The sequence below is a fragment of the Meles meles genome, chromosome 14 (assembly GCF_922984935.1).
Source record: "Meles meles chromosome 14, mMelMel3.1 paternal haplotype, whole genome shotgun sequence".
Taxonomy (NCBI): domain Eukaryota; kingdom Metazoa; phylum Chordata; class Mammalia; order Carnivora; family Mustelidae; genus Meles; species Meles meles.
Genome location: NC_060079.1, coordinates 13,803,777 through 13,825,738, shown reverse-complemented (window position 1 = coordinate 13,825,738; position 21,962 = coordinate 13,803,777). Strand labels below are relative to the sequence as shown.

The 21,962-nt window shown below is 37.9% G+C and overlaps 1 protein-coding gene across 1 annotated transcript in view; it reads right to left on the bottom strand.

Moving 5' to 3' along the window:
- The window catches only part of RXFP2 (relaxin family peptide receptor 2), a gene marked incomplete at its 5' end in the record, with an annotated part of 56,316 nt that overhangs the window by 21,746 nt on the left and 12,608 nt on the right, over positions 1–21,962 (bottom strand). The window contains 8 exons of the mRNA XM_045978539.1: positions 518–589; positions 1,628–1,699; positions 2,973–3,044; positions 3,643–3,714; positions 10,622–10,693; positions 11,545–11,650; positions 14,652–14,729; positions 17,182–17,328. Coding sequence (XP_045834495.1) covers positions 518–589; positions 1,628–1,699; positions 2,973–3,044; positions 3,643–3,714; positions 10,622–10,693; positions 11,545–11,650; positions 14,652–14,729; positions 17,182–17,328 — 691 coding nt within the window. The remainder of the gene's footprint in view (positions 1–517; positions 590–1,627; positions 1,700–2,972; positions 3,045–3,642; positions 3,715–10,621; positions 10,694–11,544; positions 11,651–14,651; positions 14,730–17,181; positions 17,329–21,962) is intronic.

Sequence of the window (21,962 nt, the reverse complement as noted above, 5' to 3'; positions counted from 1 at the left end):
GTATAGGGACCAACTGGCATGGTGGACGTCTGCCCATAGTGTGAAAGAGGCAGAGGGGCAGGCAATGAAATTAGCAGGGATGTCAGGGATGGCCTCCTGGAGGGGATGTTGAAGCTGACCTTTGAAGGTGATGTTGGAGTTAACCAAAGAATAAAGGAGCAAGACTTTCAGAATTGAAGGAATAATATGTGCTCAGGGAATTGACTAGCACTTTGGTGCATCTGGAAGGAAGGCACATGAGGAGGAGGAGGAGGAGGATGGTGGACTAGATGGAGCAAGAGACAGAAAATGGAGCAAGGGACAGAAAATAAACTTGGGTGCTCAAGTGCTACGTCTGAATTTGACTTGTACACCCACTGGAATTTTCAAAAGATATTTAAACCAGGAAATAACATAACCGGTTTTGGGTTTTGGAAAGAAGATCACCAATGGGCTTTTTATGGGATCATGAATAAACTTCAGGTCTAGTTTCCTTAATCTGGATGAAGAAGAAATTAGCTCCTAAATGCATACTTACATCCAGTTGAGCTGAGGCATTTGGGCACACATCTGTTTGGGAAGGGCTTCTAAGTAGTTATTAACCATAGACCTTTACACAAAGAAGATGTTAATTAGAAGCAAGATGATATGCCACTTTAAGAACAACATTTTTATTATTTCCACAATTTGGAAACTTGCATGCTAAAATCAACACACCCGGATAAAGAATAAACACATAACTACCTCTTCAAAATGGTGTCTAGAAATGTGTGGAAAAAGAAGCAGATGTCAAAGAAGCTATGAGTACAAAAGTATGATATATAACCTGGGAATAAACATTGGACAGTTTAATTTTATGAGATGAAACTAAAGTATATATTGAGTAATAATTTTGAAGTTCATGGTAATTTTCCTTGTAAACTTTTAATTTGCAATCATTTCTAGCATCCTACATCCAGAATTTTTTCTTAAGGGAAACATCAATCACATACAGTATTAAAAGGCCACATTGCAAACTGCATTAAATCTAAGAAGTGATAGCAGGGGGCACTGGGGGAAAGAAAACAACCCATCAGCATGTTAAGCTGCACGATTAATTTATGATATTGTGGTTCCTTTTGGCAAATGGAAAAATAATGATGCTATATGATCAACTATAAAGGAATATAATAATCCCCCGCTGATCAATCATTCCAGTGTATTAATAAACAGTGAGAATGTAATTATGACAATAGCTCTTTTGGTGGGACAAAGATTTTGGAATTTTTAGTGACTCTCGCTGGGCAAAGGCACTTTTCCCTCTGTTAAAAATGCAGTCAGAGCTGAACTCCCAGGAGATTCTGATAGATTTAAATGTAGTCAGGGGATAAAAATGAATACTATCTTTGGTTAACCACTGCAGGCCAAACATGCCCTAGGATTAAAGGAAATTAAAGGAGATCAAAAAGCAATCAACCAGTAAGCTTAAAATAAACCATGAGCCATGGCCAGGAAACTGCAACAGTAACTGTGGTTAGACACACGGGAAAGGTTTTGACTAATGAAAATGTTAGCAGGCTTGAGTTTTTTTAAAGCTCTTTTTGAAAGCTAGTGTTAGATGTCACCGCTGTTTATAGACAGATGTATTGAAGGGTAAATGAACACTTACAAGAAAAACAAGGACTTTAATCCAGTAAACAACTTCTGTGAAATTCTGGTTATTGGATTGTCATCTAGAATTCTGAGAAAACATATCACAAACATTTCCAATGTTAGAGACATTTGTGAAATAAAACCAGGAAACAAGAAAAGGCGGATGACAATCCTGTCTCCCCCAACACCTGCTCTCCTCCTACCTGCCCGTCCATACTTGGCCCCTATCCTCTTCCTTGAAAGCCCCTCCTTCATCCTGGGTCTTTCCTCCAAATTCCCACCACCCTTCATCCCAGTTTTATGAGCTCTGTCCTGACTGTTTTCTCTGCCTGCATCTACCTCCCCCTGGAATTCAAGACCCGAGTCACACCCTTCACCTTTGGATACTTGGGTCCAGCACAAGCTGAATTATTAATCGGCTGAATACAGGCTCGGTGAAAGCTTTGGCCTACTGATTGACTGAGTGAAGAGTGAGTGAGAAAAAAAAATTCTTAGGAAATCCCAAATGGTTCTTTGGTTTCATGGGGTTTAAATGATGCATTTAATAAGGTCTGTACAAACAAACTCATTAGGAGCTTTGAGGGTGAATGAGTGGAAATATTCATATATTCAAATCACCATTTCTAACCATATATGGTATTTTTCCTAGAAAGAAATAGACTAAAGGGAAATATGCCTTCTTTTCTCTTGTGCCTTTGAAGCCAGGTACCATTTCCTCTTACTCTCAGGTGTCCTTGAGGGTAAAATTTGGAGAAGGGAGTGACATTGGGCACCTAGTATATGCCAAGAGCTCTCCATGTAGCCATTTATATATGTCCTGTGATTTAATCCTCAAAACATTGTTTTTAGAAAGGAACTGTGATTATAGTTTGCAGATGAGAAAAAAAAAAAAACAGTTTCTGAAGATTAAGAAAGTTGCCTGGAACGTTAAGCCTAGGACCGTGTCATACACAGGATTTGGATGAAATTGAAGTTCTGGCTTTTCTACTAGGCCAGACCAACCTACAGAAAATGGGCAAACTGACACATAGAGCCTTCTAACTGCCTCATGTTCATTTTTCTCACGAAAACACAAACATCTGATGTGGGACTCCTCAGTATGGAGCTGGTGGCTTAGCCTGGAAAGTAATGAAACACCACAACTTACTGTATTTTCAGACTTTTCTATGGATGTTCTGGAAATCAAAAAACTCCTTAACTTGGACCTTAACGATCTGAGTTGCTTAGGTAAAATGCTCCAGATTACGTGACCAAAAAATGAGTATAATAAACAAGATACATAAATAGATGGAAACTATAAGCATTGATGTATACCATCAAGACTGATCTTTTGTTGGGGAAGGAAAAGCTGGAATACTTACAGCCAAGTTAGCTGATGCAAGTCTTTGAATACGCCGGGTCTGAGAGTTGTAATGCAGTTGTGGCTGAGATACCTATAAATAGCATGAGCAAGTCAATTAAGCAAACTCAATACTCCATTTTCGTCACATATAATTAGAATATGAGCTGCTGCTGATGATTATGGAGTATGGACATCTGTTTCTGAAAGCACCCAACTGGATAAGAAGAGGGGGAGAAATCAAGGAACAACTGGGAGATACAGATAACAAGCCTAATGTGTGCGACCCTGGGGCCAGGACCAGCAAAATGGCCAAAAGTAATGGGTTGGAATATTGTATTTTGTTAAGAGTATAAGAGTAGGTTATTTTTGCTTTTGTCCTTTTTGGTTCCATCCTTAGTAGACTAGTATTTTAAGAAAACATAGGTAAGTTAGCGAGGGTTAGAAAAAATAAAATGCTAAAATATTGTGGAAATGACCCAAACTTGAGAAGACAAGATTAAGGAGAGCTTTTATAGCTGGTAAAACTAGGAATCTTTTAATAAGTCTTTTAGCATAATAATTAATCTAAGTACTTTGTGATAACAGTTCCTCCCACTTCACTATAGACAAGTCAAGTCTTCAAAAATGACCATTCTACCTTTCTAACCTTTACTGGAAATCGTACTCATAATTATAAAGAAGTTACTTACAATATTTGCAGGTTATGTAATCCAAAAAATGCTTTCCTGGATATGTGTGTAATACAATTATGCTGAAGAAATCTGGTCGGAATAAGATAGAAGAGTCATGTGATTATGGTTTAGGCTTTTTATCAAGTTGTTGAATGTGGTCTGCACTTTCTTCATCTAAAAACAGTTTGTGAAACTGGCTTATAAAGTCCCAAGTCCTGCTTTTATGTTGGGCAATAGAGGTGTTGCCCATGAGAGACGGCTGTGAACTAGCTAATTCTTCTGTCCCGCTAGCACCCATGCGGTGAGATTTCTGGCATCTCTGGTTTGCACTGCTGAGCTCACCTTTGATGAGTTTGAGGGGCGAAGTGGTTTTGTTTCACACTTTTCTTATTCTGACTTAAGAGAGATACGCCCCATGTGAGACCAGCCAGTCTCACTATTGAGTTTTTTTTTCAGGACAGGGTTCTAACTTTAATTTCTCATTTCTCTTCATTCTATTCCCATGGGAAAAGGAGAGGGTAAGTCTTATTCTTTTCTATTTTGAGATGCAGAATGAGAAGCACAAAGGAAATTAAGTGCTCAAGGTCACGAATGGTGTGAGTAGTTGAACCGGAGCTAATACATCAACTTCAGCTCACAGGGTCATGATTTACTTAACCCCTGAAGCAATTTAGCAATATAATATTATTCAATAATAGCACTGTTGGGAGTATATAAGTACATAATTTCCATATCCTGTGTTCATTATACAATGGGAGGTTAATCTTGCATTCATATTTTCTAAAGGTATTTAGGAGCAGGGAATGTCCACTAATAATAGTAACTAATGACTACATCGTCTTTTGAATGGCTCCCCTATCTCTTATTTTTATTTGATTTGATTCTTTAATCTTATACAACATTTTCTCGATCCTTACGGTACTTCGTGGCAAAACTATTCATAGAACATGTGCTCCTTTAGCATCTGACTGTACTCTGAATTTTGTTACACTGTAACCATTCTTTCCCTAGCTAAGCTTCCCAGCCTTTGAGTCATGAAGGGATTATAGGTGTGTCAGGATACTGAAGCTCTCAGATGTTCAGGTAGCTAGGTAAAGCGGAGATGCAGTTCCCAGTTATCAGCTAACCCATCTATTACCCTAAGGATTAAATACTGTCATTTTCTCTGTGTACCACCAAGTGGAAAATGTTGGTACTACAGAGCACAGGCATTACATCCATAGATACACAAAACATCAATTTCAATCCCACAAAGTAAACTTGAAACCCATGGAGACCTCATGACCTTCCAACCCTTCTCCCCCTGCACCATGTCTGTGAAGAGATGCTTCCCATTGCAGAATAAGTTGTGCTTTTGGTTTTAAAGTTCTGCTATGAATAGAATGAATCCATACAGATCAATATCTGTTTCAGCATTTCACAGCCCCTGAGTGATGTAATGAAAATTAATATAATGAATTATGTTACAATAGTAAACAAGAATAGAAAAAGAATATAATGTTATAATATAGGTATATTGAAGTTTCTCTTAAAGATAAGATTTACCACCTAACTAGTACAATTTATATTTTATTCAAGATAATGAATTCAAAAGTGGAATGCACATTTTACCTACATGCTCTCAATCTTGAATAGATGGGCAGTCATAAATTGTGCATTTGACTTTGTGCTTTCGATCTGCATGACTCACTGGACATGTACAGCCTCTCTGCCTTCCCTGACATGAGTTAAGAGTCCAACTCCTTAAATAATGAAGAGCCTCTAGTCTTCTGGTTTGGTTTCAGCTTGCTGGCTCCCCACAGACAACCAGAGTCCCAAGTCCCCTGTCTCAGACTTAGGCTAGTGAATTTTAACTTGATCCTGTGCTATCCCCTTTCTTCTTTGCAGAATAGAAGCTTAGTGAGTATGAAGGAAAATTTGGAAACATGACAATTTGGCAAGTGGTGTCCACTTTTTATTCAGAGCTGAGATATGAGCCCACTTAATATACTTTACATTGAATGGCTTTTCTAAGAATAACTTACTGGTTCATGAATTCCTGCTGTTTCAGCTGTCAGGACTTTTCAAGCAGAAACGCCAGGAATTTATGTACCTGAAACTAAAGCAAATAAATGCTTTAATGACATGCATGTTTATAGGCTATTTTTTAATGCAACATTTTGTATTCATGAACCAGGCAGACTCCTTGAGCTACATTTTGTTGCCAATGATTGCCTTGAACTAGAACCATGTCTAAGAAGGAATTTCTAATTTATATAAGGTTTATGTTACAATAGGGAGGAGAACTGCTCTTGGTTTCCATGGTAGTGGTGATAGAGCATTACAGTCAATGTTATAAATTATATTTTATTTCTCTGAAAGATCATCTTAAATGTTCTCCCCCCAAACTTAGAAAGTCTTGATATTTTAAAAAGTTATTAAAACGAGTAATCTGATCAACAGTAAAAGCGTTCAGATAAGTTGAACAACATTTATTCATCTGGCAATTAAAATTTCATTTTGATTGCTAAATTTATTTTTTCTGGATGCCTAATTGACCTCTATCCACTGAATATTTAGAGCTTTCTAGACCACAGACTCCCTCAAAGTTAGATCAGTGATCTCTTAGGATTTATCCCAGTGCATAAATGATGAGCATGATGTTGGCTGTAGGCAAGATCACAGAACAGACTATTTAGTAGGACACTGCCTGTGAATGCCTCAGAGAGAAAGTAAACAGGGGACTACATGAAAATCAGGGCATATTGGATCAACTTGATTTTTTTTCTTTGAAAAACTGTTCAGTCCTAAATTCAAACAACTATGTGGCTGACATTGCTTATAGGTCTACCAGGCATTGATCAAATGGCTTTATGATGGTTTTCCGGACAAGATAAAGAACAATATACATTATCTGAAGGACGATGATAGAGGGCTCAGGAAACAGTATTCGGCACTGTCCTCTTCAATATTTTACTGCACGATTTGGGAAAGGTGGCTCATCTAATTTTCAGATGACAGAATGCTAGGAAGAACAGCGAATATATTGGGTTTTCCAAAAAGTTCTTCACAGTCTGATAAGAAAGGCTGACTCTAACAGCATGAAACTGCATAGAGATAAATTTATGGGCCCACCACTAGCTCTCAAATGCCGAGTGCACGAATGCAGGATGGAGTAGCCATCCCTGAGCAGAAACAAATGTGGCACGGGATTGGGAAGTTTAGAGGCACGATTGCTAGGAGTTAAGGGAATGAAGTAGCTACCAAAAAGCAAATGTAAGCTTAGGGCATATAGAGTTTAGGAAGGAAGTGTTGTTAGCTTTCTCCTTTCCTGCTCTGGTTTATGTCACAGTGAAAATATTGCATTTATTCTAGATACTACATGTAAGACAAATGTAGGTGAACATATAGAGATTAGTGTGACCAGAATGATGATTAGATATGAAACCAGGTCCTTTTGGGGGAGAATTCTGCTTGAAGAGACTTGTGGAATGTGCAGGGTAATAACAGCCAGCTTGAAATATCGACAAGAAATATTCATTGAAAGACTGAATGAACATGTGGTTTTGTTAGCATTTACCCTGCTGTTGAATGCCACCAAGGGTTCTGGGGGTTGTCCATTCTCCGGACACCTTCTTTTGGGCAAGGTTTGGGCTTTATGACACAGGTTATTTGGGTTATTGTAATGCAGAATGGGGAAGGAGAAAAGGAGAGTAAGACTGGAGGGGAAGGATGTGTCTGCGGCGAGGGGCTGGAGAAGGAGGAGAAAAGGGTCTGGAGATACTCATGAACACATGAGCTACTTTGTGATATTCGGGTAATGCTTATGAAGAACTTGAGTTATTTTCAAATCAAAGTTTGGTTAATGGATGTTTTCGTCAACAGTAACAATATTCTGAGACAGGACCATGCAGCTAAGCTTCCGAAGGATCACAGTCAGAGGTCTGGCTTTGAGGCCACACTCTAATACTTGTCAGCTGGCTGCCTTTGGGCAAAAAACCCCTCTTCTCCAGAGTAGCTATCCTCATTCCTAAAAGGATCTCATGATGTCTGCCTCGACCTCACAGATTTTGGGGATCAAAGTCCAAATGAGAATTATGAATGCCGGCTTCTTTGTAAACTTTAAAAAGTGCTATGTAAATACAAAGAATTGTGCCGTACTTTGCCTGTAATAGATAGTGAATATTTATTGATGATGGTCTCCTGATCTCTTTTCTCTCAGTCTCCAGGAGAATCAACCTGCCTAGAAAGCATCAACTAGCAGCTTGCATTGTTGGGTGGTGATGTGGCCCCTAGGCTTTCTCACGCAAAGTAGAAGTTAATATTTACTTGGAGAATTTTCCAGCTGATCTGGGCAATGAAGGTTATCCCTATTTTATTTTACTGGGAGAAACTGGGGCCTGAATTATCAAAAGGAGTGATTCCATAGTCTTCCCTTAAGTGGGCTAGCTTATACTACGAGAGATAAGTGTTGACATAGATCAGTGGTCCACAAAAGGACTTGGTCTGAGTAGTTGAAATTTAACTCTTTTGCTTGATCCTCTGGTAATGACTCTGCCTTCCCAGAAGTCAATTTGTCCCTAATAAGAGGGCAAATGTAGAGAAGGGAGTTCTGCATGGGGTAGGACAGTATGTATTAATAGAACATTCAATCTGTTGCTAGAATGATTTTTTTCCATCTCTAGTTTCTGGTTATTACAAAATCAACACTGCATCGGGCATCAGAAGATAGGGGCTCTAATTCTGGCTCTTCCGCTTACTAGTTGTAGATTTTTTTAAAAAAAGATTTTATTTATTTATTTGACAGACAGATCACAAGTAGGCAGAGAGGCAGGCGGAGAGAGAGAGAGGAGGAAGCAGGCTCCCTGCTGAGCAGAGAGCCTGATGCGGGCTGGATTGGGATCCTGACCTGAGCCTAAGGCAGAGGCTTAACCCACTGAGCCACCCAGGCGCCCCCTAGTTGTAGATCTTAGTTAAATCATTTAACCCCTGCAGACGTTAGTTGCCTCATGAATAACAAGATTTAATTAAAAATTCATAAACTTTCTATGACTCTAGATCATAGAATTGAAAAAGGCACTCTACAACATGAGCCTTTCCCCCCTTCCTTTCTGCTAGTGCTATTTTTATTTTTCCTCCCTTGAGCATTATCCAGGCAGTTGCAAACACAATATTGATTCATAGAATGAACATGTGATTCTGAGGATTTCCAGTAAGATTAGCAGCAGTATAGTTGGGATTTCCTCTCTGGAGGAATCTGGAAACCCAGAGAACGTGCACAGCTACTCCATGGTGACAATGTCAACATGACCACATGCTCCAGGATGGTATTTATAGAGATGTGAGATGATATTTACAAAGGCTGTAATCAAACGCAGGCATGATTATCTCTGTTCATATAAGATTCTACCTCATTCATGGACTTCCTTCAGTGACTTCTTTTCCTATATGAGAACATCTGTACCTAAATTCACGAACAGCATAGAATTGTGGATGGCAGGGGCGCCTGGGTGGCTCAGTGGGTTAAAGCCTCTGCCTTTGGCTCAGGTCATGATCTCAGGGTCCTGGGATCGAGCCCCGTATCGGGCTCTCTGCTCAGTGGGGAGCCTGCTCGCCCCCACCCCCGCCTACCTCTCTGCCTGCTTGTGATTTCTGTCTGTCAAATAAACAAATAAAATCTTAAAAAAAAAGAATTGTTGATGGCATTTTAAACCAAATATGTCTGTCCAGTATCATCCAAAGATCAGATTATTTTTATTCTTTTTAACATATTTCACATTTCTAGAAACTTTCTATGCTGAAGGATAAAACAATATGATTGTACTGCCAAGGGGCCTTACAACATTACCTTGTTAATTTTTTAAAAAAATTTATTTATTTATTTGACAAAAAGAGAGATCACAAGTATGCAGAGAGGCAGGCAGAGGGGATGGGGAAGCAGGCTCCCCACTGAGCAGAGAGCCCAATGTGGGACTCGATCCCAGGACCCTGAGATCATGACCTGAACTGAAGGCAGTGGCTTAACCCACTGAGCCACCCAGGTGCCCCTACCTTGTTAATTTTTAAATCTAGTCTAACGATCATCTTAGCAAGTATAGAAACTTGATCTCTTCATTACCCCAGACTGACTGGGCTCAGAGGAACTGACATACAGTAACTAAACTCATAAGCGTTTGAATATTCTCAATTTCTTTATTTAAATAGGAGGTATCCAATTCCACCAAAAGAAATGTTCTTATACGCTATCCAAGATAACTGCCCAAATACTTCAGTATGAATAATTTGGGAAGTTAATGCAGTCATCATAACGTCACTTGGTGAGCACAAATCAAAGCAAAGGTAATCTCCATCAAAAGATAGTTCATGCTAGTTATGGTGGAAATTGACAATCCATCCCTGTCCTCCAGAATAGACTTCTCTAGGGAGTATGTCTCCCAGATCCTGGTTTTCTTTCTTGGAATATGGCATCTTGATACTTTGTTTCTCGCTGACTACCATTTCTTCATTGCTGACTCTGCTGTATTTATTAACATTTTCTTTCCTCAGATATGCTAATATCACTGATTTCACTAAGATTGTGTTTTGTTCATATTATCCTGGGAGATAGGCTATATTCTTTCATTATGTATTCTAAATGATCTGAACATTCTGGTCTATACTAACATTCCTCTTTAAATTAAAAAGTGCATCAAGTGCCTCTGAATCTACAATGTCATTTTCCAAATGATCTTGGAAATTCATATGGCACTATGTGTTTTATTGTTGAGATGCCTGATCTTAACTCCAATTTAATTTTCTAAAAATAGTTTAAATAAAATCAATTCAGCTACTTTAAATTATGAAAAGGAAAGATAATATGCTAGTTTTCAAAGCTTAATTTACTAATCTTAATTACATTTGGAAAAATAAATTTCCTGATAAAGGTTATCAAGTTTATATTTCATTTTAAAAATAAAAGGCATCTTAAATAAAACATCATAAGGATTTCTTCATAAAAACACTATTAATAGCTACTTACATCTGTTTAAGTTCTGTGTATTTGATGAAAACTTTATCTGGAAGACTGTGAATTTTGTTTTTCTTAAGAGACCTAAAATAACAGTTAAAGCAGACTTCATTACGGGTTTAATGGCCAACCAAAGTTATCCCTAGAAAGTGCATGCTTGAAAACAGGATATTTAATGATATTCCATGCTACTTAACACACATCTGAAAATGACTGTAGTAACTGAAAACTTCCTCATATGAGAACGAGAAGTCCATAAAGCAAAATTAAAGCAGTTTGCAAACATTTGACAAGTCTGGCCAGTTAGTATCATAGACTAGAATGTCCATTGTGATTTAACATCTTTACACTCTGGGTAATTTAACAAAATACAACAAACAAAGCCACCACCACCACCACTACCAACAACAACAACAACAAAAACAGATAATCCTAACCAAATCATGCTCGCTCAAATTATAACATGACTGTAAATTCTGAGGTTCTCAGAACATTTTTGCAAAGTACAGGAAAACTTGCACAGTGATAACACAGCTAGCTTCGTGGACCTTTTATATCTTTGCAAACTTGGACAGTTACCACTATTTAAAACAAGAGAAAATGAGCTAGTGGTTTTCTTTTTTATTTCCATCTTTAGTTGTACAGTACTGATATTTTGGTAAAAACAAGAGATCAGAAAGTAACTGAAATAAACACTCCAGACCACAGACATTTGTGAGCTAAATGATATCCAGGCAATCTAACACTGTTTAAAACCTGTTTTCTCTGGAGAAGAAGCGTGAGGAATTCTCTGATGGCTGGTGGTTTAAAGGGAGCCTCTATTATTTTGCTAGTATACAAGTAACATAAAACAGAACAAGGGGAGGTTAGATTAGACTACATGGTTTCCATATGACTTTACAGGCAAATATCAGCAAGTCGTGAATTCTACTCACAGTAATGTCATATTGTTGGAAATCCTTGGCACGGACTTTAAGCCGACATTTACACATTCCAGTTCAGTTCCTTTGCAGTCACAGGGTTGTGGATACTGATTTAGAACTAGGGGGCAAAAGAGTAGTATTTCACTGGGGAAAAAAATACTTTTCTTTAATTATGACCTTATCTCTAATAAATGACATTGTTCTCTCTTCATTGAATGTATAACATTTACACCTTCAGGGCCCAAATTTGGGCCCATAATAAAAGCAAATAAGAATTCTCACCTAGTCAAATACAGACTAATGTGATGTTTCATCTCAGTTCTAGCTTCCAGTGGTCATTTCAGAGGCACTTAACAAGTGATTAGAAAGAAACCACAGAAAGGTTTAAATGGCAAAAAAAGTGTATAGTGAAGCAAGATTAAGTTCTCCTTGATGAAAAACATTAGTATGATGGAGTAAATCTGTAATGGGTATAATTGAGTCAGTTTAATTGAATTGAATGACACAAAGAGGTTGCTCAACAAATGCTTGTTGATTAAAATTAAATTCCATTCTTTTTCCCCTTTCAAACTTCTGGAGCTGGGAGAAAAGAGATGCAGTTTCTGTGAGAGCCTCCATTGTGCCTTATGAAAATCGACCAAGTTAGATCCCCTCTTATTGCGGCTCTTTGTTTTTCATTCCTATAAAGATATAGTGGAAGACAAAAATTGTAGAGAAGCTATAAAGCTGAGAGAACCAAAGATCCATCTATCTGAAACATTCTGAAGAAAAAAAAAACTTCAGAATTTACTGTGCAGAAGCTTACATAGCTATTAAGATAATGTCATATAAAGGAGTGAGAAATCTAAGGAGAAACCAGGCCAAGTTGTCCCATAGGACAATCACTGTGTGTGTGTGTGTGTGTGTGTGTGTGTGTGAGAGAGAAAGAGAGAGAGAGAGAGAGAGGAGCGATATTTATGGAGCACTTGAGTTTGCCTCTGATCCTGAGTAACTGTTTTAATGGGAGCTAAGAAAATGAGGATTATTTTCCAATTTTTATATTTACTATTATTTATTTAAATCTTTATAAGTACTTTCTAATTGCTCTGCTTCCCTTAAATCAATTTTATCCAAACTTTTAAAAATCAATTAAAAAACTGAATTTTGGTAAATTCAACAAACTTTTATTGAGTACCTGCTTAATTCAAAAGATGCATTCTAGTGTATAAAATTCTGGAAAGTATTCTATGTTGTTTATAAGTTTATGCTCATTAGCTCAACTTCTTAAAGCTAAGTTGAGAATGTTTACTTCAATGTTTATTGACATTAAAAATAGTGGTTATTATTAGATGGAAAACCTAGGGTTTGAAACTCTTATTTCCCAATAAAAGAATTGGATGTAGTCAAGCTGGGCCTATTGTCTGAACCAGCAATGTGAGAATCGATCCCTCACCTGCAAGTCAGTGATACCCATAGACTCTGGATTCTTCTTTATAAATGTGTCCTGCATCTCTCTCTATCTCACTTTTCTTACTGACATTTTCTGGGCTCAGATTCTGAGTATTAGTCTGAAGTATTACAGGAAAGATAATGATGAGTATCTCTTTCCCCATACTTTCTCCTCAGCCTTGGCAGGGTTGACATTTGGGGAAGCTCGTTCTCCATTGTGAGGGGCTGTCCGTCCATGAGAGGATGTTCCAACAGCATCCTTGTCCTCTACACACTAGATGCCACGAGCAAACACCTAGCTGTGACAACCGAAATGTCTCCAGACAATTGTCAAATGTTCTCTGGGGGCAAAAGTTGCCCAGGGCTGAGGACTGCTGTTCTAGTCCATTCTCTATAATTCTGGTGGAAGAATCAGTCTCACACACACCACTTATCATGTGCTTCTTCCTACTCATTAAAAGCAAATAAGCCCACAATTTTGGTGGTTGCCCAAAATTGTGTACAGCAGTGATCTGCACAATGGGATGCATACGAAGTGACCTACTGTGGTTCAGGAAGGAAATACTAGAACTTCCAGTTATACTTATTTTTATTTTTATTTTTTATTTATTTATTTTTTTTGATGAGATAAATCTGAGTTTTATTTATTCTTTTTTTATTTTTAAACTTTTAATTTATCATTTTTATATTTGATCTTCATGTGATGTATATTAAAGCATATAGTAAGTGGTGATTATAAACTGGTTGTTACGAAGTGTATAATATAGTATTAATATAGTGTTTAATATAGGTGCATTATATATACATAATAATATACATACATAATTGTACATGCACCTTCATAATTATGCCTGTATATACATTATACACATGTATGTAACATAGGTATGTACAAAGATGATTTTATCTACAGGGTGGAGGCCAATGTCTAAAGTGTGCACCCAAAATCTTTTATGGGCTGGCCTCATCTTCTAGGTTTAGCTCCAGCTCCTCTGCCCCATGCACTCAGAACCACTGGAAAAGACATCGTGATCTTTTACTCCTTCCTACCCCAGTGTTTTGCAGATCTTGCTTCCCGGCTTGCCCTTTTACCTCTACCCATTCCTTCATTCAGGGACTTCTACGTCCATCTCGATGTCATCTTCTCTGTGGATCTTTCCCCACCCCTAACACAGCCTTCATTTCTTCCAATGGGCTTTCACATTCCCTTGTGCAAGCATCCCTCCTCCAGGTTAGCACTATGTTGTACTTTCCCTGCTTCCATGAGGATTTGTCTTTCTTGCTACAATGTGAACTATTTGTGAGTTGCAGCCACATCTTATTTATCATTGTACACTCAGTCCTTAACATAGGGGCTGGAAAGTAGTTGGTGCTCAATATCTTTATTGAAACACTTTCTTCAGTAAAGGGAAAAAGATCTTTATTATTTGTCATAATTATTGAACATCTATATATTCTTGCAATCATAGGCTAATACATCAAATGAGCATGAATAAAGTATGCTGTTTTCTTCCATCTCTTCCGTCTTATGGCAGACAACAGCAGACAACAGACCAGCTGACCAGTGAAACACATTGAACTGAAATTGAAATTCGAAAGGGAATTTAATCACACTACCCATACAAATCCATGCACCGCAAGTCATGTTGCTCACAAAGCTGATACTGAGTCTTTGAATCAATACCACTTACAGCACTCCTGTGTTAATGCCACATTATTAGCATTTCCATGGACTGTGCCAAATATAGTCGCCCATCCACTAGTGTCTCCTGCGAAATGGTGATGAATATGTGTCAGTTATTCTATAATTCAAATATCAAATTACAAAACAAAAGTATAAGAAATTGATAATGAAATCAGTTCAAATCAGTTTACGTAATTGAATGATAACATAGATGGTGAGGGAGAAAAAGCTAGGCCAACCTTTGGAGTTTCCCCTTTTTTTGAAGTTACAAATATTTCAAATGTGTGTATTGGAAAATATGGAATGGAAATAGATAACTATTTTACCCACATATATCCATCTTGAAAAATGTTACTTGTTCCTAATGCTGACAGTTCAAATGTTTCATCTTTAATGATGAGGCCCTCAGAAGAAAATACAATCTGAATTGTTTTGTCATCTGCATATTGCTGCATATGTATATGTAGATACGTATTTGATAGGTTTAATGACTAATAATAAAATATGTGTCACCTGACCTTCTTAATAAAGCAAAAGCAAAGTTCCTTTTAATAAAGACCATCTGGTCCTATGGAGTGAAATCATATTTTCTCAATTTGTTCGTGGACACAGCAGGCTTATTTGCCAAATTTGCTTCTCCTTTCTGCAAGAAAATTCTACTCTTTTTAAAAGAGAGGACTGGTTCTGAAATATCATTTCTTCTATATTTGCTATTAAAATGGTAAGATACATATTATAATGTGCCATACTAAAGCTCATACAAATAGAAGAGTAAATTTAAATCGTTTTCCACAGGTCCCCTTTGATCCCTGAAACCTTTAACTTGTTTCTGTTTTTTTTATTAATACCCACAATGGTTTTTCAAATGATCCTATTTGATGCCTTCACACAAATTATTTTTAATTTCCATTCAGAACACCCTCATGAGGTAAACATGGAGGGTGTCTGATTCCCATGCAGTGAAGAGGGAATGCCAAACATTGGATTGACTTGTCTATTGGCATCCTGACAGCTGCCCTCATCACTGAGCAGTGTTTGAGCACCTATGATATACTCTGGAGACACCAAAACAAATAAGACACAAAGAAGAACTCTTCTCAAAAAGTTCATGTCTTGTGAAAGAAGTACAGTGAAGAGACAAGGCAGCCCTTAGTGTGACCATATAGGTATGGCAGGATGCCGTGGAAGCAGAGAGAAAAGGTGTTTATCTTAGACTGGTGGGAGAGCTTCAGGGCGGGGAAGTGGGGTCAGGGAAGCCAAGCTTCTCAGGTGAAAAGGGGACATGAACTGCATCCCAAAGAGGCGCATGAATGATCCACAGAAGGTGAGGATGGTAGGTCCCATGAGTGGGAAGCATGCATGAATATTCAGGGTCAGGAAAGCAGAATCTAGAGACAGACACCTGGCATTTCTGGATGATGTTGTCTCACTTTGATTGCTAGTTGGGCAGTGCCAACGAATGGCAGTTCTGTGTGGTAGAAGACACACAGGATTTTTTAGATTCCGGAGATCTGGGTTCTAGTGTCTACTCGCTCATTAGCTCATTAACTAGACATGTCAACTTGGCATCAGCTTCTTCAAGTAAAAATATACAGGTTATGTTAGACAATATATACACTCCCAACATACAGACCTGAAATGGCCTGTAGGACTTTTGGTGATCTAACCTCTGTCACCTCCTCACCCTCTATATCCTTATTCACTCTGCTCAAGCCATACTGGCTTTTCTGTCCCACAAACACATTTCTTTATTTCACTGAGCCTCAGGCCTTTGCATTTGCTGTTTTTTTTTTTTTTTTTTTTTTGTCTGAAACTCTGTTTCTCTACAATTTTTCATGATTTGGCTCTCAATTCAAATGTTATCATCTCAGAAAGGTTTTCTCTGGTTGCATCTTTAAAATAGCCCTCCCTTCATGTCACTTTCTATTCCATCATTTTGTTTTCTAGTCTTTGTGGCACTTATCACTCTCTGAAATATTTAGTATTTAAATAAATATTAATATTTAAATACATTTCATTTATTTATGTACAGGTTTATTGTCCTCCTCGTTCACATTGCCCACGTGAACTCCTTGAGGGTAAGACCTCCTCTCCCTTAAGCCTGCTCTGGTTGGGTGAGTTGAACAGCCCCAGCACACAGTGGGGACTCAATATACATCTGTTCAATAAATCGATTCTCTAGGCAGAGCTCATTCACACTTTATGAAAGGTATTCTTGAAGCTGAACCAAATTACCAAGCCAAAAAGAGGTAGTCGTAAGAAGACATTTAAAATTAGAATATGGGCATCCAAGTGGATTTCAAAATGTGACTTCAATCTTTATCAATTTTGTATTTCTGATTTAAGCAACTTCTACCTATGAAAATTCTGGTCATCTCACAAATAAATTTGGGGCACAATTATTTGCATTACAGTAGGATTCCCTGTAGAATACCGAATCATCTCTTTCCTTTCAGGACAATTATTCTTTGGTCCAAGCACACTTTGAGGGCATTCACAAAGGGAGGTGGGCATCTGGAGCTGAGTGGGGAACTCACCACAGTTGTCCTCATCAGCCCCATTCCCGCAGTCATCCACACCATCACAGTGAAAAGCACGGGGTAAGCACTTGGTAAGATTCCCACAGGGAAAGTATCCTTTTTGGCACAAAGGAGTGATTGTACTGCCTTCAGTCAGTGGAAAATCTATGCAAAAGAGGCGACAGAAATATTGTTAATATGGCTAAACTCTTTTCATGGCATCCCCTTTAATTTTCATAAGAACCCTAAAAGTTGAGTTTGCCTGATGTTATTCCTAGCACACAATTTCTTTGAATAATATTCTTAATTATAACATTCTAAACAATCATGGTCATATCTAACCCCAGCTATATCAACAATGGGACCAAGGTTCATTTTGAACTAATTTCAGGACAGCAATAGTAAATAAAACTAAAGTAATAGTCTTACTTTCATGTGAAATCAAAGAGTTGTCCACTCTTGGAAACAGAAACGTAAAGCCATGAGCTAACAGAATTAAATAGATGGATTTATTTACTTTTTAATCCTTTATGAGAAGGATTTGAGGTGACATAATAAAAATATACATGCAAAAGGACAGTTTAAGTGTGAATTAGAGAGAAATCTAGAACTACATTTGAATAGGGAGCTATAATGGTAAGTAATGACACGTAACACTCACTGAACTTACTGTATCCCAGGCCAATTGCACAAGTGGCTTATCTCAGTTATTCCTTCTACTGCTCTATGTATGGGTGATATTTTCCTTTATGTTTCAGGTGTAAGGAATTTAAGTGCGGTCATCAGTTTAGAAAGACATAGAAGGTTTGTTCTCTGTCCTTCTGTTATATTAAAAAGTGTGATATCACCAGTCCAAGGGAGCTCCTGGCCTTGATGCCAACCTTCAGTGGCATGGATAGGAACACCTTGCTAATGCCCCTTGGTCCCTTCTACTTGGTCCCTATAACTAATTAGTTATAATGAACCACAGTCATGTCTGAGTGTACACTCTCCTTCAGTCAATTTTTGTGAAGTTTCATCTTGCATTCCTTTAAAAAAAATACATGACTTCCACACTTATACTAGAGTATTTACAAAAAGCATCTCTTTATTTTCTGGAAAGTACTTGCTCAAAATTCAAAGAATGTCTCTTACATCGAAATTTCTGAAATGTTTTTGGTCATCCCATCCACAGAGTAATTTTGTCAAAGTTAATTACATTCTTTTTTATTCCTTTTTCATTTTTCTCATTCAACCTAGCCACTATTCGGCTTTTGTCCTCTCTTATGTTCCCTGCACAAAGAGACTATTTTTAATCTGCCCTCGAAGAGAACTTACGCCCCTTGAAATGCAGCTTCCTGCTTTAATTGATATCTTCATAACACAATGTATGGGGAGAGAGGATATGAGAACTAAATTGTCTTTCATAGGGAGGAGGTTCATAAAAAATAGTTTAACATCTTAGAAAACACATAATATTTTGTATTGTCTTTGTTCACTTTGTCTAATTTTCACTTTCCTTTAATAAATACACACAGAGACACAAAGAGAACCTGGCCCTCCTTGGGGACAGCTGGACATACCAACGCAGACTCTACTCCAGAAGCTGCTGCTACTCCATCTGCTACACCTTCCCTAGATGGGGAGGGTGGCTCTTGGATGCTTTTCTACACGTTGGATTTTTGTTCTTACCAAAGCAAAAAATACTTGTTTTGCTGTTGTTGCAGTGGTAGATGAGTGATTTACTATTAGCCACTTGGCATAAGACCAGTCAGGTTTGACTGTTTCAGGGAAATTCTGCTGCATGGCTCTGGGAGTTGGCTTATTAAGCCTATTCACACAGGGAGAGGTGTACTGAGTCACATATTTTTAAGTCTCTCCTTTCTTGTAAACATTTCTGTTGTAGAGGGAAGATTTATAAAAAACTAGTAGTCCTCCTGTGTTTGGAACATAGATGAGTGAGAGTCAATATATCTTAGTGAAGCAGCTTTGAAATTTTTTATGATATTAACTCACAGACGTGTATTTAGTGTCACAATTCAGCATACAAACAGACTCACACTGAAAATAAAATTTCTTGAAATATAACTTGCTTTTTACTTCGTGGGATATACTCTGATCATTGCTATTCTATCTTACTCACATATGGGATTACAAGCCACTAAACTGATCTCATGATCCACTAATGGTATATGACAAGTATTCATTCGTGATAAAATACTCTGGGGACCATCAGACCTGCCTAGACTGGAATTCTCTCTGCCACTCACTAGACTTAAAGCAAGCTACTTAAGCTCAAAATTTAGTTTCCTCATATTTAAAATAAAGTTCATGTAATATCCCCCTTATGGATGTGTTTCAGGAGCTAGATAAGCTAATGCTTATGAAGTACTAGAGAGTGCCTGGCCCATAATAAGCCGTCAGTTAATGTTGGTATGAGGGCAATTCAACACAGAGCAAGAAAATAGGACTTTAAGAAAGAAACTCTAATATAGAAAGAAAGCTTGCTGTGCCTTAGCATTGAAGAATTTTTTATATGATTTCTAAGAAAAAAATAACAGGGACTAAACGGAAGCTTCCCCTACTTCCTCAGGTTTTTCTATTTGAAAATCCATGTGACATATATGGTTTCTATTTTAAGCAACCTCAAATCACTTTGAAAGCTAACAGGGACTTGTAAGTGATAAAAAAAAGCAATGAAAATGCCCTTACAACCTCATAATAATAGCATTTGCTTAATGACCTAGTAGAGGTGATTAGACATTTCATTAAAGACAATTTTGAAATAGAAAGCTAAGACATTTTGAAGGCAATAGATTATGTTCCCTTGGGGATTTACCATGGAGGTAACCTTGAATTCCTTGCGGGCTGAACCTAACTAAGTATCCACCTTATAGATGCAGATTCAGAGCAAGATAAGTAATCAACTGTCACAGACAAGAGGGATCACCTTATTTCCCTGTCCCTGGAAGGAAAATGGAATACATCTGGCAAGTTAAGGTGAGGAAAGGGGAAGGGAAAGACTAACCATGTGCAAACCGAACTTATCAATTACATTCCTCTTAACCCCTATTTTGCACTCAAGAATGGCATCTTCCTGAAGACATTCTCAAGGTATAAATTTTATGTGGAAGGAAAATAAATAAATGAAATCTATTTCTTATGCCTTCCCTTCTGTATTCTAAATCCCTTTGGTCTAAGTGCCTGGTGCTTACTTGATGCTCAGTCATTTTTTTTAATGAATGAATGAATAAATGGGTCATTTAGGAATAAAAAGAATTGAAGGAAGAGCTCTTTTCAAGTTTTCAACTTCCCCAAATTGCAAGCTTGTATTTTTATTTTAATAACAAAAACATTGTTTAGTTTTCCAAGTACTCCATTTATTATGCTCGTTACATAATTTAAAATAATTAAGAATTCCTGCTGTATTTGGCACATACTGAAAAAAGAATCAATAGCAGTCTGTAGAAAGCATATTCTGCCATCTAGACTTCCTGCCATCTGTGGAAGTGGAAAGAGAAGTTTTTATTGAAACTTGGGGATTATTAAAATGGAGGATGCCTACATAAAAGCTATGTTGATAGCTTCTGCAGCGATTTCTATGGGACCCCTGCCAAACACACAGCTGAGGGGAGGTTCGAACATGTGAGAGAAAATTGCTCAGTGAGTGCTTCTTCTCTCTTCTGGTCAATATTCTGGACATGTCCATGCAAAGAGCTTTTTAAATGACTCCTTGATAGCCTTTTGAGGCCAACTGGACTGCTGCCCAAGACATTTTTTGCTGCCTGCCAACGCCTTCCTCGTGTTACTGGGAAACAACAGGTGAAAATGCTTTTTTAGGTCCTCAGTTTAAGAATCCATGGAGATGTGCAAGTCCCTCTTTGTTTTCTCTGATTCTTTGCCAATAATAGTCCTGTGTGAAGCTGAAGAAAGCACTGTTCCCTTCAACCTGGTGTTCTGGCTGAGATTCTTTCCACACTAACACCAGAGATGACAGCTCTAAGTCTCAGGGGGAACATAGAGGAGCCTGGCCAATGAGGCCATTTCCCAGAATGCTCCGCTCCTAGTGGAGTTCCATTCAGATGCAGAGGATGCCTCTGCTATTGACTAAAGAGGCTGCTACTCTTTCCTCTAAAGAGAGGCAGCACCAGGAGAAACATTTATTTCACATGCAGAAATGTTAACAGTGCCTTCGACGTGCCCATAGGTCATTAGGGTAGATGACTCCTAGTCCTACCTAGAGCTGAGGTGCTAGGATGTCTAAGGGGAGCATCAACTCTGTTCACGATGCAAAGCAAAAGTGAATCCAGCTCATTCACTGAATCCACCTTCTAGAAGCCCTACTATTTCTAGGAAGAGTCTGAGCATCATAAAAGCCTACCCTTGTGGGATGGATGATTTATTGTTTGTTTGGTGGTAACAAGTAAAGTCTTTGTAAAAAAACTTTTATGTTAAGGTGAGTGGACAGAAATTGGCCTCTTGTTTGTTGTTTTTTTAAACTTAGAAATCTTATGCTTTTATGCCTCTGTTTGGTCCTCCCTTCCCTGACAGTATTGTGTGACCATATCAACCAGGTTGTATAGGATTCAATCCAGTTTTTTTCATACATTTACCCACCTACTTTTCATTTTAAAGACTGCTGCCTTAACAGAGTTTCTCTAAGCTTCTGTTCTCTGACATGTTCTTCTGGGACAAACCAACCATCTCAGCCTGCTGAAAGTCCCTCAGGATTCTATTCACAGATGTTCTGCAGAAACTGCCACCCCATCTACCTCTGAAGATGATTGTCCAATGTTTGAACAAACAGATTGGAAGAAATG